Source organism: Lacerta agilis, chromosome 11, assembly GCF_009819535.1.
Source record: "Lacerta agilis isolate rLacAgi1 chromosome 11, rLacAgi1.pri, whole genome shotgun sequence".
NCBI classification, from domain to species: domain Eukaryota; kingdom Metazoa; phylum Chordata; class Lepidosauria; order Squamata; family Lacertidae; genus Lacerta; species Lacerta agilis.
The window spans coordinates 29,246,996-29,263,764 of record NC_046322.1 but is presented as its reverse complement, the minus strand read 5'-3'; the positions used below and the strand labels follow the sequence as shown (position 1 = coordinate 29,263,764).

The following is a 16,769-nucleotide window of genomic DNA, read 5'->3' as shown; positions in this document are numbered from 1 at the left end:
CTCACTGCAGTAACTTGCACACACCCAAAATCTGTTCTAAGGACTGGGAGACTATCCAGAACAAATTTTGAAGGAGGCAAAGTGGTGGTCCTATCACATGAGCAGAACTGCACTCACACAGTGTTGGATCAAACCAATAATGATTCTCCAAAATGCCTCAGGAAGCTGCCCCCTCTTAATTCTGTTACTCATGATAGCCTCTTTTGAGATTGCTGTATTTTGGAAAAATAAGAAACTGCCCAAAGTACCTTTATAGAGTGGATAAGATCTCCACTCAGTTGAATACCTGTAAGCAAGAACTAGATAGTGTGACTGTCAGCACCTTTATTTCTATCACTTTTTGCCACATTTGAGACACACACACACACACTTAAGGTGTTTGTCCCAGTTGGCTTCAAATAACATCAAGTGTTGGTCTGTTATATTATTTCAAATACCAGAATTGAAAGTGGACACTTCAAAATGTTAAAAAAAGGTAAAGGGACCCCTGACCATTAGGTCCAGTAGCGGACGACTCTGGGATTCCGGAGCTCATATCGCTTTACTGGCCGAGGGAGCCGGCGTCCTATTTATCTACTTGCACTTCATGCTTTCTAAATGTTAGTGTGAGTTAATTTATTGATATGATAATGTGTTGATCTCTCTTTAGAATGATGAGTAAAACTCAAGAAAGCTGGGGTTGTAGTATTTAAAATCTTACGTTTTGCATTCTTCAGACCAGCTTCTAATAGGAATAAATTTGAAATAAATTAGACAGGGTGTAACTACTGTCAACTGTGGGACGCAGGTGGTGCTGTGGGTTAAACCACGGAGCCTAGGGCTTGCCGATCAGAAGGTTGGCGGTTCGAATCCCTGCAATGGGGTGAGCTCCCGTTGCTCGGTCCCAGCTCCAGCCCACCTAGCAGTTTGAAAGCACATCAAAGTGCAAGTAGATAAACAGTGGGGAGGTAAACGGCATTTCCATGCGTTGCTCTGGTTCGCCAGAAGTGGCTTTGTCATGCTGGCCACATGACCCGGAAGCTGTACGCCGGCTCCCTCGGCCAGTAACGTGAGATGAGCGCCGCAACCCCAGAGTCGGACACGACTGGACCTAATGGTCAGGGGTCCCTTTACCTTTAACTACATCTTACATGGGAGGTCTGTGATTTGGTACTCCCTACTTTTTATCCTTTTTAAAAAAGCAACGATTGGCAAGGGATATTTGGATTAGGGCCATGGGGGGTGGGGAGAGTAACCCACCACTAATTCTCTTATTTAAATCCCCTGCAGCTGTTTAGCTGCAGAAGGTAGAACTTGAGGAGATTCCTCCTCCACTGGGGTCAAACTAGATTGCTTAGCTATTCTTTTACCATCAATGGGACTTGCTTCCCGATCAAGTGTTACAAAGAGGAACCCTGCACATTTCTCACAGTTGATCATTTTAACCTTCTTAACTAACTCCATTCTCCTGACCCAAGCCCCTGCATGTGTTTCAAAATTCACATGAAGCTCCTTGAGTTACTGTCTGGAGCCCAGCCACCCATTTGACTGCTTATGCAGATCACAGATTTGTTATTGAAATCATTGCTACAGTTCCCTATAAAAAGGATACAGGAGAAGGAATTTGACATAGGTGCAAAAGACTTCAGAATTTTTATTGTAGATAATAAAATGTTTGATGGAGAAACTATAAAATGTAGATCTAGGCCTAATCTGTGCTATACTTTTAAAGCAGTATCATACCACTTTAAAGTCTTGGCTTCCCCGAAATAATCAGAAGTGTAGTTTGTTATGGGTGCTGAGAGTTGTAAGGAGGCTCCTGTTCCCCTCACAGAGTTAAAATTCTCTGAGTGGTTGAACAGGGTATTTCTGAGGAAACTGGGAATTGTAGCTATCAGCACTTTTCACAAACTGCAGTTCCCAGGAATCATTTGGGAGGGAAGCCATGGTGATTTAAGTGCTATTATAGCACTTTAAATGTATAGTGCTGATAGGTCCCTAGAATTTGATTACATTGATGTTTCTGTGCAGAATCTGTCCCTTTGTAAGTACTCATCTCTAATTTGCACATTTTGAAAACCTTTGCAGGACTTTATATTTTTTTGTGATGCTGTTGCATCATGGATTAGCCCAAAAGATGATCTTCGAGACATGTTCTGTAAGGTAATGAGTTATTTCACATTTTTTTGCTTCATGGGGCTGTATTATTAGAACATGTGAAGAACATGTGAAGTGGCATAAAAAGAATGTAGCCTATTCTGGTGTTCTGAAAAATTGCTCTGCAGTATTTCTATCTGAGCATTCATAATTAGTGGTGAATTCATTATGATTTCCAACAGCCTGATAGCTCCTCCAAGAAACTAAGAATTGTTAACACACACAGTTCCATCACTACCCCCCTTGATCTTTTTCTAAGTAAAACAGCTGGAAAATTGAATGTGTGTGCAAGAAGAGATGAATATATGCCTAGAATCTAGGGCTTTTTTTAGGGAAGGGAGATAGTAAATCAGATAAACTTGTAGCTCAAATAGAACTCATTTTTTAAAAAAACAAGTTTTGGATCTAGTATGTGACTTTTTGCAAACACTGTAACCATTATCAATGTGCATCTAGTTTTTCTGTTGTCAGGTGGTCACTCTTCTAAGGCTTTTAATTCAGTTGGTCTTTGAAGAAAACATTTAACTTTCTGCTCCCCTTTAGATCCTTCATGGGTTTAAAAATCAAGTTGGAGATGAAAATTGGAGGCGTTTCTCTGACCAGTTTCCTGTTCCCTTAAAAGAACGCCTTGCAGCTTACTATGGAGTTTAACCTAAAGTATTCAAGCTGCAGTACCATAATGAGGGGTAAGCTGGGTTGACTTTCAAACTCCTCCCTTTTTCCAGTGCATGAATTGTTCTGTATTGTTTATGTTGACTGGTAGATAAGCTGACGTTTTAACCTCCCTCAAATAACCACATCTCTTCACCTGTTTAGCAACAGCTAATGGGGGAGGCTCATTTAGTAGATTTTGTTTGTTCATTTATTCCAGGGCTGGGAACCTTTTTGGCCCCACTTACCAAGATCAGGATAGCATTGCTCATCTGCCTTCCAAACACCCAAGTGTTGTTGTCAGTTTCTGAGAGGGAGAGGTGGGGAGCTCAGTATAGTGTGGGCACAACAGTGCTGCTAATCTGACAACCCTACTGTCGCACTGTCACCTGCACCTTGCCTCTCTCTGTAATCAGCAGCGATGGCTGGTAAAAGCAAGTGAGCATCGCTGTACTGCCCCACCAATCACTACTACTTGCAGGCCAAATTGGACACATCACCTAGTATGGCAAATGATTTGGAGCTTTGAAGTCCTGATGTCAGCATTTCAAAGTGCAGCCAAATGGAGCAGGTGCAGGTCCCTATAGCAAACAAGATTGGCCACCCCAAGTTATCAGCTGATGCACAGGTGTACAGTCTTCTTTTATACAAAGTTTCAGAAGCTCCCAAGAACCAGCTGGTTGGTGAGCACTTTGGAAGGTGTGCAAGGGGCTTTGCAGGCACTGCCGATCACCATGCCTGCAAAGCCCCTTTTGGCCAAGCACCACCCTTGCCTGCTCCACATTGATGTCAGGTGCCGGGTAGGTGAGCATGGCTTGACCAAAATAGCCTCATGAGTCAAATGGGGAAGACTGATAGGCCAAATCTGGCCTGTGGGTTGGAGGTTCCCCGGATTTATTCCTTCTCATGGAAACATGCCAAAGGCCATAAACTGCTGCAGTAGCATTCTCTTTATTCAGCTGAGCTAAGCCTATAGCTAGCTTCTCTTATGCAAGCTTTTTTTAAAAAAATTACCTTATGGAACCTTCCGTACCCTTGCATGGGTACAAAGCAGTCTTCATATATGAAGTGCAAGAGTTGCGGAGGTGAAACTGCCGACCATTAATGGTCATTACTTGTCCTCTTCCATGGTCTCTTCTGAAGGGTTACTGGTTCTTCCTGCAAAATCCCACCTCATGGAAGAGAAGCCACACCCCATTTACTCCTTGGAGAACTTGGGGTAAAGATCAAAGCTTTTGCAGGAAGGACAGGGACAGTTGTCAAGTGAGGAAGGGTTGTTTGCCACAAGCAAGGAAATGAATTTATGGCATCTGCACATACAATCATTGACAGCAGGGTGACCGTTTTTCCATATCGCATGGAATTTGCCCCGTCTGTTGGCAGGGGCTGAAATAGAGGGAAATATATCTGATACCTTTATTCTAGCAGTTCTGCATATAGCTTTATAACTATCCTGCTGGAAGTTTTGTCAGTTGCTTGTCTGGGACAAACATCACAATGGTATGAGCTTCCAGTAAAATATCATAGGTGATGTTTTAAACCCAGAATGATTTAAAGTATGTAGAAGAATCTACTTCAGGAGCATAGAATCATAGATTTGGAAGGTACCCCCCTGAGGGCCATCTAGTCCAGCCTCCTTCATGCAGGAATCTCAACTACAGGATCCATGGTGGATGTCCATCCAGCCTTGGCATGGTTTCTCTGCTGAGATTTCTTTCGCTTCAGAAGTTAATTCAGCTGGCTTTAGAGTAGAAAGATGAGAGTACCACCTGCGAAAACTGCTTGTCATTTGCTAATAAAAGGAAAGTTAAAGGCAAGGAAATAGAACATCACTCTAAATATATTAGTACTGCTGTGACTTTCTCTTGGAGGTTCACATTGGGGAAGGGCCATAGCTTAATGCAGGCTTCCTCAACCTCGGCCCTCCAGATGTTTTTGGCCTACAACTCCCATGATCCCTAGCTAGCAGGACCAATGGTCAGGGATGATAGGAATTGTAGTCTCAAAACATCTGGAGGGCCAAGGTTGAGGAAGCCTGGCTTAGTGTATGCAGAAGGTCCCAAGTTCAATCCTCGGCCTCTCCAGATAAGTTTGGGAATGGCCCTTGGTTGAAACGTTTGTGAATTGCTGTCAGTTGGTGTAGGCAGTACTGAGTTGGATGGACCCTGAATGTTTGTCTCTGCATAAGGCAGCTTCTTATGTTTGTAACATAATCACTTTGCATTTTTGACTATGTATTCACATAGTGGTGTATTTAGTAATAACATTATTTTAAAACACTTGCTTTCCAAACACTAAATCTGTGACTTGCTTGCTTCTTTCAGGTCCTTCAGTCTGGAAGACTGGGAGGGAGCCTCGACACCCAGGGAAAAAAATGTTACCCTTTACTGGGGGGAAGGGTAAACCAGTAGGGAATACAGTACAATCCCAAGTCTACTGGGAGGGGCGGGAGGGAGGTGTTGCCGTCACTGTATTAAGCTGATGTTGGGAAATGTTTTAACATCTGGAGCTTTTGTGGGTGGAAGTCTGTCTCCTGTTACAACTCTGCACTGGATGTGAAGAAGCTCAATATATATATATATATCTATATATATTTACAACAGCACATTCTGCAATATTATGGGGAACTGTACCAAAATGAAAACTATAAAATTGAACCATAGAGATATGTAAAGAGGAAATACACTGTGTGAACACAAAAAGGAAATCGAAGGGTAGCGATTGCAGATAGTAAAAGGTGTGTCATAATAAGAGGTTTCTGCATTGTTTCATCTTGATGGGATTCCTAGGTGTTGCATGTTAATGAAGAACTAAACAAATGAAGTTAGTACAGTTAAAATAAAGCTTGCTGCCTGTATTAGGAGCAGGCACTTGCAGTGTACAAATTTAAATAACCCCATAATAAAGTAATAAAGGTTAACTTGAACAAAATGAAGCAACCTGCAAGATGCCAAATGAGTCACTCCTTTTCATTTTTTGGGGTGGGGGGAGGGGCATTAGAGAAGAAAGGTGAATCTTCTTTTTAAAAAAACATTGAAACTTCAAAGGTAGTGGATATGATTTGATGGTTGTACTTCATTAGATTTAATTTCTAGAGTAAGGCATCATTCTTAATGTGCCGTTTAAGGTTCAGGCATGCATTTTGGATCATAGTGATCAAGCGTATTTTTAGTGGGAAAGTAGCATGCTTGCATCAAAGGGTGAGAGTGGTATACATTTACTTATGTTGCGCCAGTTTTGTGTTGCAGTTTACCAATTCAGTATAGCCCTGCGTTTAAAATTCCTTTATGATTCTGTGGATTTTATTTTTTCTTAGGAATATAGGTATAAAATACTGTAGTGACAATTAGGCCTCAAAATATCTTTTTTAGGATCTGTTAGGATTAAGATTGATATTGTATTGTGTAACCTGCACAATGTGGAAAGCTGATATAGCTGTGCAAAGTATTGCCTCTGTGCTGTCAGTGTGATGTGCTTTCTGCATGGTTATACTAGTGATTTTTATCAAACCTAAAAATGACTTAACATGGTAAGACCCGATTAAAGGCTACATAAATGTTAGTTGGCACGTAAAGGCAATGGTAGAAAACTGATGACATGATTGCTACGTTCCAGTGTTTATTCCCACCCAACGTATTACCTTTCTATAATTTTCTCCTCCGCAAAGTATGATCTTAAGAGATGCATAATTTGGTGGATGTAAAGCAGGGTATCTACACTGTATTGGCGCATGTTGGTGGCCCTTTGTATCCTAGAGAGGACACAATGGTGCAAGTTAAAAGCTACAGAGTGAAAGTTGGTTTGGATCCTTTTCATTTCATTTGTTTTTAGCTTTTCTGTTTCCCCACCCCCTCTACTCACTTGTATTCCTGTGAATAAATCCTTGTTAAGTTAACCCTTTACTTTTCTTTCCATGTGTATTTTCTTACGTACTGTGAATGTGAAAACCTAACTGGTACACTTGATCTTGTGTTACTATTAAAAAAAATAGAAGTTGTGATTAATTTAGATTGCATAAAGAATATCCCATGATGATAAAGGAAAATGGAGAGACAATAACTCTGCTGGTCAGAGGCAAAAGCCACACTTTTCCATTTTCCCTTAAGTGCTGCAAAAATTAATCTGTGCAAAAAAGAAAAAGAAAAAAAAGCCATAACAGCCGCCTTACATTTTTGCTTCTCATCTTTGCATTGCAAAAACAACTACTGGAAAACTGTTTTTGCAGGGTCTGACTTTGCATGATTTGGTTCTTATAAAGGTTGTTGGATCATTTAGTCATTGCACTGACGTTCAATCTTGTGTGAGTTTAATTTAAGAAATCTGGCTTCAAATTTTTGTTTGATGCATGGTAGCATGCATAAATCTTACACATTCCCCTCTTTTTTTGCTTTACAAATTTGAGTGGATTAAACATGCTTGAAAATGACCTTTTTAATACATGTTCTATATGAAAGCCTATGAAGAATGGAATTAATGCTACTAGGTCTTGAAATCTACTGGAATAAAACTGCATGTGGTGATCTACTTTAAAATTAACTTGCTGTGTCAATAGCTACAACTTTTCTTTTGGCTGAAAACTGTAGTTGTAGCTTTTTCAATCATCAATTCTTGAGAAAGAAATCTGAAAATTAATTTAGGGTGAAACTTGCCTTAGACAGGGGTTTACATTAATCTTTCTGAAGACAGAGCATTAGCCCAAAATTTCTATATGGAATTCTCTAAAAACAAACTTATTTGTTTTACCCTTGTGAAGTTGAACTGTTAAGTAGCCACTTACATAAATATATATACATATATATATAAATAATTTTATTACATGGGTTAATGTAGAAGGAAGTGACTGTTCTACTGTGACTTAGCTGATCAGGCAGAAAAGTAACAAACAAGAAAGCAATATTGTGGTTAAAATGATAATTATTGTTATTAAGTTCATAGCAAACCAAAACATATTCATTCTGAGTAAAGTATAGCATATTTGCAGAAACCACTTGGGTTAGAATTTGAGACGAAGAGAGCTCTGATACAACACTAACAATTGTAATTCAACTATATTGCATCATGGGATATATAAAGCATCTTTTCATGTAGTCTTGACAGTTATTTGAATGTTGACTGAATGTTGATACTGGTAGACTTGTGAGTTTGTCTTTGTTACATTCCAGTGTTCTCTGCCTCTTGGCATGCTACAAGCACGGCTTACTAAATCTGCTCCTGACACAGTGAATAAAGTGCTTAGTGTGCAAAACTACAGAAATAGCCGCTGCTAAGTGATGTAGATTTTCTACTTGAATATTTTTGTTGTAGGAACCTCAGGAGGTCGGTGTTTACTGTTTTTATATATGCCTTTGTTTTCATGTCTAAGGCCCCCTTGCTTTGAAGGATTCTAACAGTGAATAAAGCTGCTGATCAACCTAAGTTGGTAACAGAAAGTGTATTTTAAAACATTTTAAATGCATCTCTTTTGCAGTTAAACTTGTCTATTATAGGGTTTTCTAGTGGTACACTTTAACTATTAAGGGAAAGAAGTATCTTAATGTTCATTTCATTTCTTTAAATCTAAGGGGAATGGATACATTTTGTAAGTTTTTTTAAGCTTGATTTGTTTTCTAAATTGGTGTGTAGACATCAGTTATAAGATGTAGATCCTATCTGTTGCACCCTGATGCTTCGGCATCTTTACGATGAAGCAAATTCTGTTCCTTTAAATGGGACTTGCTTCCAAGTAAGTATGCTGAGGATGGCAGCCATAAAAGGGTGCAGTCATGGCAACATGCATAGAATAATGTTTTCAAATACATAGCCAATAAGATTTTTTAAAAAGAAACATAAAGTAATTTTAGTTTTGTAACAAACACTATTGATACACACTGTGATAATTCTGAATTTTTATTTAGCATTAGCATGAATTACTTAAGCTACATAAATATTGTGTAATTTAGATTTATACTACTTGTAAGAGGATTTCCAAAGCTGAAACTTATGTTGCTGTTTGGATGAGAAATATTCATACTAGTTTTATCTCAGGTAAAATACTCTTCTACCCATTTTGTTCAACTAGAGGCTTCTAATGTGTCTTAAGTGTTCCAGTTTGTCTTTCATATAGGAACTGCCTAATGTCTTAAACTCTCGTATCTAAATTAACTTACTGTGGAACAGCAATGACTGTGCTTCAATATAAGTCACCTATTTTATTCATATTGAATGTATTAACAGAGATTTGTAACATTCTTCTTAAGAGAAGAATGCACCTGCGCAGAATAGCACCTAAAAATCAGCATAAAGAGTGCTTCATATTGTGCAGTGCAAAGGTTAAGTTCCTGATTTTTAAAATTAATTATAACTTGGCATAAATCCTTCTGATATATTTTTCTTGTATAGATGCATTGACCTTTTTAGCGTAGTATGTAGAGTCAAAAAGAATAACACTTAATACAGTACTAAGCAGTTAACTTCAGCAGAGATCAGACTGCTGTTGTGAGCTACTGAATACCAAGCAGTAATCTTGTAAGATAATGTTGCTGTTTGCATATGAATTTATTATGTACTGTGTAAGCATTTGGCTGTCTGAGATACTTTAATGTTGAAATGAAAATATAAATAATCTTTACATATTAATACAGTTCTACTCAACACTGCACTCATTTTCAGATAACTCTTCATTTCAGAACTATGTCCATAGCCCAGTTTTGCTCTTTCTACTTGTCAGAGCAAATGAGGGTTGGACTGTCTGGAATAAAACTTTAATAAGGGCATACATTGCAACTTTTATTCCCTAAGAGAATAAACTAAAAGATACTTAGATATGTGTGTGCATGACAGGGAAACTAATGGTTAGTTTAGTTTAGTTTTGCTGGACAGTTGCACTTCTTATGCAAAACAGTTACCCGGTACTTTGCAAATCAGTTTCAGGACTCATGGTATGTTACCTTCCATGCATGGCACACCTTTACATGTCAGTTCATTTAAGAATGGAGGTCTCTTTTGGATGTGCTGCAAAGCTACAAATCCTTGGCTAATTTTTGAGGGCACTCTCTCCAAAACTTAAAAGCACTCTTTCTTCTCCATGCCCCCCTCTGGAAAAAAACACAATCAAAAGTTCTCTCAATTAACTCCTACCTGTCCTAAAATTAATTGTTAAGAGTTGGATGTACTAACAATAGTTGAAGTAGCCAGATCTTTCTGCTGACAACTTAGGTTGTATGAGTTATGCTTGAAAGCTTTAAATTGAATGTGTTTTCTGTATGTTAGAATATTCCCTTCAAACATATCCTTCCACAACCTCTAAAGCTGTATTGAGTTGATTTTTCCTGTCTGCCTCTGCTAACACAACTTCATTCTAAATAGAATATGGTTTTGATTTTTGATAAGCTGCTGAATTCTAAAGAGTTTTTTGGGGCCACCAAATATTTTGGATCATGCAGAGAATATATATTGTAATGTAGTAATTTTGTATTTACATTTGTATGATGTGACAATAGATGTGAATGTTAATCACTGCTTGACGATGTTAATAAAATTTGTTTAAATATAGATGCTGCACTCTTGATTCTTAATGGAAAGAGGAGGACTTCATTCAAGATCATTGGTTTGCTCTAAACAGAATTACATGCTTGTGTAGCTTTCAGTTTGTTTCTAAATTAGGAAGTAGTTGGGTTTGAAGTTTAGTGTGATAGCTAAAGACATTTGCATTCACACATAATGCTACATCACATTTTTGTGAGATGCGAAGGGACAGGACAGAGTCACATTGAGCCTTGTGCTCGCATGCTCTCCTTTTCATCATTGCCTCCTCGCTCCACAAATGTGGAGAAGGGGGTGTTTTCTTTCAGTTTCCCTAAACTTCTGCTTATTGTGTTGTGCTGATCATGCATTGTTATTTATTACTGCTGCATATGGTCAGTTTCTGTACAAGCCAACTTAGAACTGTGGGTTATTAAGGTAGCTTGTTCAAACTAACCATAGATAGGGATAAACCATCATTTGTGGTCTAGGTGGCATGACATGCTGGGGTTCAAGGAAACTGAAAGTAAGCTTTGCCAAAGTTGTGGACCTAGCCATGCAGGAGGAAGAAAGAGATGTGGGAGTGTGTGAGCCCAAGGCTTGCTGTGGCATCTTCCTGCTCCTTGCTTATTTCACTAAAGCATGATTTGTGAACACAGCCAATGTGTAGACTTAGTAGTATTGTTTCTTATTTCAATTTGCTTTGGTGGGTTTTTTTTCTTTGTAGCAGCAGCAAACAGACGAAAGCAGTGAGATTTGAAGATGTTACATTATCATTTATTTGAAATCAGACTTTGCATTCAGAACAGGAACATATTTAGCCAGTTGAACGTTAAGCTGGTATTTAAACTTTCTTAACATGTTTTCAGTAGAGTGAGTGTCTAAGATCATCAGAGAACTTGAAGGCAAATGCACTGTCAGCATGAACTGTCCTAATGTAAAATGAATTGTGGAGAAGATTGCATGATGTTTGGGAACAGTTTGCCTTTTTTCTTTCAAACAAAAAAAGGGGAAGGAATCTGTGTCCGGGGGTTAGAAAAGCTTGCAAAATGGTGTTCCATTGTCTTTTTAGTGTTTGCTGCAGTATTTTTCTTCCTTAAAGGTTTATTTGCTCCCATGGTTTTTAAAAGGGCACAAAACTGGCATATTAATGCTTGAACTATTATGGAGAAATGATAGTGGGCATCTTAAAGAAATCCACAAGCCTCTCTATCCTAAGTTTAAACTGGTAGCTTTCTAAGAACAGTAAAATAAAGGTGCCAGCACAAAAGACTGAAATGCTAGTAGCCCTTCTATTCCAACCACCAGGGCTTGAACTGCATACAAGTGGGGACTCACATATCAGAAGTAACATCAAGGACACCAGTCACTTTGTGCTTGAGATACTTGAGCAGCTGCATTCAGCGTGGCACTTGGAAAAGTGGATGCAGTAACATGAAGCAAGGGAGCATTGTAACTTCATAGCAACAAAGTCTTGGAACTTAGAGCACTGGGGGAAATACCTTTATGTCGTGTTCCATCCTAAAGTGAAGCAGTGCAGGTTAGCCTGACCAAATAATTGGTGAATGTCATTTATATTTATAAAACATGCATACTGGTTTTCACCTATAATGTAATACTTTAATAAAATATGTTTATTACAAAAATGTAATAAAACATTGGAAGATAGCTGAAAAATGATGGAAGCAGAAGAAGGGTGGAATGACAGTGCTATCGCTGCAGAAGGAAAGGTACTAAATGGATGCGCACTGGGAAAGAATGAAGTACTGGTAGACTTGCCAGGCTTTCGTCAGTAAAACCCACCAAAACAAGTCTAAAATGGACACAGAAAAGCATAAACTCCTATTTTAAGACCTGAATTTTTAATTTTTGTATTAGCCAATCATAGATAATATTTTATGGAAGCTAAACTATATTAGATGTTACAATTTAAAAAGTGTGTGTTTTACTAGCAATTGACTAGTAGGTGTTCAGGGTCTAGGTGGATTGCAATGGAATTTGAAGAGAACTTAGGCCATGTAATATGAACATGTTATTGGGGAAGTGAAATTGTGTGTGTGTGTGTGTAATTATTATGTGCAAGGTTTTTTGAGGAGACTGCATCTGCATATATTGCAGCCTGATAGCTATAGGCCGATAGAGTGGTATTAAAACCATTCTGTGGCAAAAAAAAAATGAGTAGATTGAGAATACGAGAATGGTTTCCACAGTTCACTAATGCACACTGAATCCTGAGCTGGGGTAGCAGGATTAATGCTGATAGAAGCATTGAGTTGTTCAAAGTTTTTATTTGTTAATGGGTATAATGTAGTGGAGTTCGGGTGGTAATGGCAAGTAAGATGAGGTGGGGTGGAACAATGCTTTTGAGAAGCAAAATAGATCTCAAGTTACAAGAAGGACCGAGTCAGTGTGCACTGCCATGGCTGTAGCAACACTGAAGAAGTGGGTATAAAATTAATCCATAACTGAAATGTTGAAAGAAATTACATTGTGGTGAAAGAAGGAATTCTACAGAATGTGGTAAGCTGGTAGAGGGTAAGAGGAAAGGGTGGCAGAGGGAGGAGATGGTCCAGAACTGGAGATGAGAATTTTGAGTAAGTCAGCAGGACTGGAAATGCCAAAAGCAAGAAAAATATCAAGATCTGACTTTGCATTTAAAGGAGTGGGGTGGGGATGAGAAACACCAAAGCAAATGGAGAGATAGAAGGGAACATATTCTGAGAATGAACCTTCAGATCTGGCAGGATTTGACAAGAAGACCAAGTATACTACTCCGGGTGTTGGCCTGGGATGTGTGGGAGAAAAAGACTGGCAAATAGCAGTGTCGTCTGAGGCGAATGCCAGATTTCAATGAGAGCAAGATGCTAAAGGAGGAAGGGAACGAGGAAGAAAAGCAATTGCTTTTTCAGCGAAGGAGCAGGAGATCTGGCACAAGAGAAATGAGAGCAGGAAGGTGATGATAGCAGATAACATGGATAGAAATTGGAGATACCTGCAGCCCGGTGCCCATCTGGTAAGATTAAAGGCAAAAAAATTGCATGGATGACCAAGACAACAACGAAGGGAGTCGAGTGGACGAAGGAAGGTGAAAATTTGTACAAATGAGATCCTGGGCAGAGTTACAGTATTCTGCTGTAGCATTAGCATTGTGAGCAAAGGGGCTGGTGAATGAATCCAGAATCTTGTGAGGGGAGACCTTGTTCATTTTGTAAAACGAGCAGTAAAAATGAGAGCACACGAGACAAACACTTCCACATCTCTGAACATAAGTCATTTGAACAAGGATTCAAAAAGAGGAGAACGTTCTCAAGGTGTACAGTTCATTATGCATTTCACTTTTAATATGGTATGTAAGGAATGCAGCTTAACGAACAAGATTTTCAGCCTGGCTGAGAACAATTTATTAAATCTAGAATAAACCACTCAACCATATAATCACTTTTCAAAATAAGCATGCCTTTTATATTGGATTTTAATCTCAGGAATGTAAAAAAGACCAGTATTCTTTCTTTTAAAAACTCAATTAGCAAAACTGGCCAAAGAATCTCCCCCTCTTTGCAACCAGGTCCCCCCCCCCCCGAGACTCTTGCACTTCTCACCCAATTGATTTTTTCTCTTTGGTGTGGTTTGTTTTTTCACCAATTTCAGTTGGTGATTTTGTTGGATTTTTATACATTATAGGAAGGAGCAGAAATTGCATTAACTCATTTGTTTTTATAAAGCTTGAGCCCAGTTTTAGGCTTTTGGGTAATAGCTGAAAGCGAAAACTTGCTTGTGGCACTTTAAAGATGTATTATGACAAAAGTTTTAGTGAACTGGAGTCCACATCATCAGATGTATTGGAAGATGTATCCTCTTCATACACAGGGTTGATATGTAGGACATTACTAAAGTGACATGCTAACCAGTGTGAGGTGGTTTAGTAGTTAAGGGACTAGTGCTAGAGAACGCATCATAAAGCCATTTGAGTGACTGCAGGTACCGTTGTGGCCTAAGATATGAGATATTGGGGCTACAGGATGTTTGTATCACTGAAGCCGCAGTGCTGGAGATGCCATTAGATGAGCAGTTTGTACAGCTAACAACCATGTTTTAGTATTTAGAACCTGAATGGGGAGGCTGGGGCCCTCCTAAGAATGCTAGAGTTCCATAAGTCCTGGCTACTCACCATGCTGGCCAGGGTTTATGGAAGTTGGAATTAAACCTGTGGGAGGCCACAGGCTCCCCAGTTCTGATTAAAAAGGAATTTCTGGCAGAGGCTGATTAAAATCAGAATGCATGTCTGAAAAATGATACATATATTGGGCATATCAAGAAGTCAATAAAGAACGCATTTGAGGTGATCTTGAAGCTAAAACAGTGCTTTTTCTGGGGATACTAAAGGGTCCCAAAAATGTTAAAAGTGTGTCACTTTTAACAAACAAACAAAAAACCAACTACCAGACTTTTAGAAGACATCTGAAGGCAGCCCTGTTTAGGGAAGCTTTTAATGTTTAACAGACTATTGTATTTTAGTATTTTGTTGGAAGCTGCCCAGAGTGGCTGGGGAAACCCAGCCAGATGGGTGGGGTATGAAAAAAGTATTATTATTATTTACTGTAACAACTTCAAGGTGAGTACCAGTTAATAATTATTATAAATCAGTGTAAAACATAATGTTAGTTAAACAGTCCAGTGTTATCTGTCATTCTTGGGGACAAGCTTAAAACTGAACGTTTGACAGCAGATATTAGAAGGGCAGAAGTTGAGTTTGTTCTCAAGCAGCCATGGAGGCAGTGCCTGGGGTTTCACAGGTCAGTCTGAAATCAGGGCAGCCAAACCCTTTCCCATAATGACACCCAAAGCCTCAAGGAACAATTGTGGTGTACATACTTAGCGGGTTTTAATAACGTGGGCATTGATTATGAGCAGTGGTGGTGAATTTGCTATTGGAAAAGCCTATTTTAAAGGACTCCAGAATTTGAAGACTGAGAAAAACTTGCACAAACTAAAAATGAAGACAATGCCTGCTTAAACTAAATGAGGAAAAGGGAAGAGCTCTCTCTTAAGGGGAAAAAATAGGATAAAGCTCTAGAGAAAATTCACAGTTTCTGAAAGGGTAAGTACATTCTCACTAACATTATTTGAGTGCTACTATCACTGGGCTCCTTGTGGAGGAAGGGTAGGGTATGAATTGAATGAAATACATAGTGAAATAGAAATGCCACAAAATTCCAAATTCTACAGAAAATTTCAGATGACATTCCCTGCTGCCATGGCAGAAGAAAAATGAGAGATGCACACAGGTTTTTTTGTTGTGAACTGCCCTTAGATTTATGGGCAGTATACAAATAAAATAATAAAATAATAATTCAAAAGTGTCAAGAAAAATGGAAAGAACAGTTCTGTGACCAGAGAGCTCTAGAAACTGCACCCAAAATTGCTCTGCAAAGGCACATATATGAGGAATTGTGTGGAACTGTATAAAAGACACAGAAAAATAGGGAAATGCAGGACCAGTCTTCCTGTACATTTAATAGCTGTACATAAGAACTTCAAGGTTTAAAAAGCATTACTGTTAAAGATGGGTAGAAGATCATTAAGCTGCAAGCCCTTGATGATCAAACCGCAAGAAGCCTATCCCAGCAGCAAAAATTGAAAATAAGGAACTTCCAGCTTTCATTATAGAAATTCACCTGCTTAGCATAACTGGCTATTTCACTCCTCTGTTCAGTTCATGTTCAGTCTGGATAACAACTTCCAGACATCAAGAGCTTTCCAGACACATTTGGTGTCCTTATCCTCAGAGCACCAACATAAAATCCAAGTATCACAACTCAGTTCTGTTAGAACAAGATATACTGTACTGAGACAATGCACATGCTGACTTCACTAGGTTGGACCTAGATCTAGCCTACTCACTATCTGAAGAAGTGTGCATGCACACGAAAGCTCATACCAAGAACAAACTTAGTTGGTCTCTAAGGTGCTACTGAAAGGATTTTTTTTATTTTTTGTTTTGTTTTGACTATCAGAGGGTTTGCCATGATTTGTCTGCTCCTACAAAAACAGTGGTGCCAACAAGGCACTGGTGCTTATTTCATGGCAGGAGCAATTATGTCATCTCCACGGTTGCTATATTTGCCAATCCAAACATTTACAAAGAATAAAAATTAACAGCAAAAAATATTAAAACACGTCAAGACCTATGCATCTGGCTAGGCTTGCCTAAACCAAAACAGTTCAACATTTCATTCCAACAGTGGCCAGCCTGATGCCTATGGGAAGCCTGTAAATAGAACAAGAATGCAACAGCACTCTGCACACTTGTGATGATTCCCAGCAACTCAGAGGCATATTATCGCCAACAACATAGGTCAAACACTGCCACTATGGTTGGTAACAGTTGATAGCCCTGTCCTCAAATTTGTCTAAACCTCATTTAAAGCCATCCAAGTTGGTGGTCGTCACTAAATCTTATGTAGGCAAATTTTATAGTTAGG

The 16,769-nt window shown here is 38.9% G+C and overlaps 1 protein-coding gene across 1 annotated transcript in view; it reads left to right on the top strand.

Annotated features, from left to right (window-relative positions):
* Window positions 1-10,317, top strand: part of TNPO1 (transportin 1) — a 40,246-nt gene extending 29,929 nt beyond the window's left edge. The window contains exons 23-25 of the mRNA XM_033164400.1: window positions 2,068-2,142; window positions 2,680-2,822; window positions 5,112-10,317. Of these exons, the coding sequence (XP_033020291.1) occupies window positions 2,068-2,142; window positions 2,680-2,787 (183 nt within the window). The 3' untranslated portion in view covers window positions 2,788-2,822; window positions 5,112-10,317. The remainder of the gene's footprint in view (window positions 1-2,067; window positions 2,143-2,679; window positions 2,823-5,111) is intronic.
* Window positions 10,318-16,769: the final 6,452 nt, after the last annotated feature.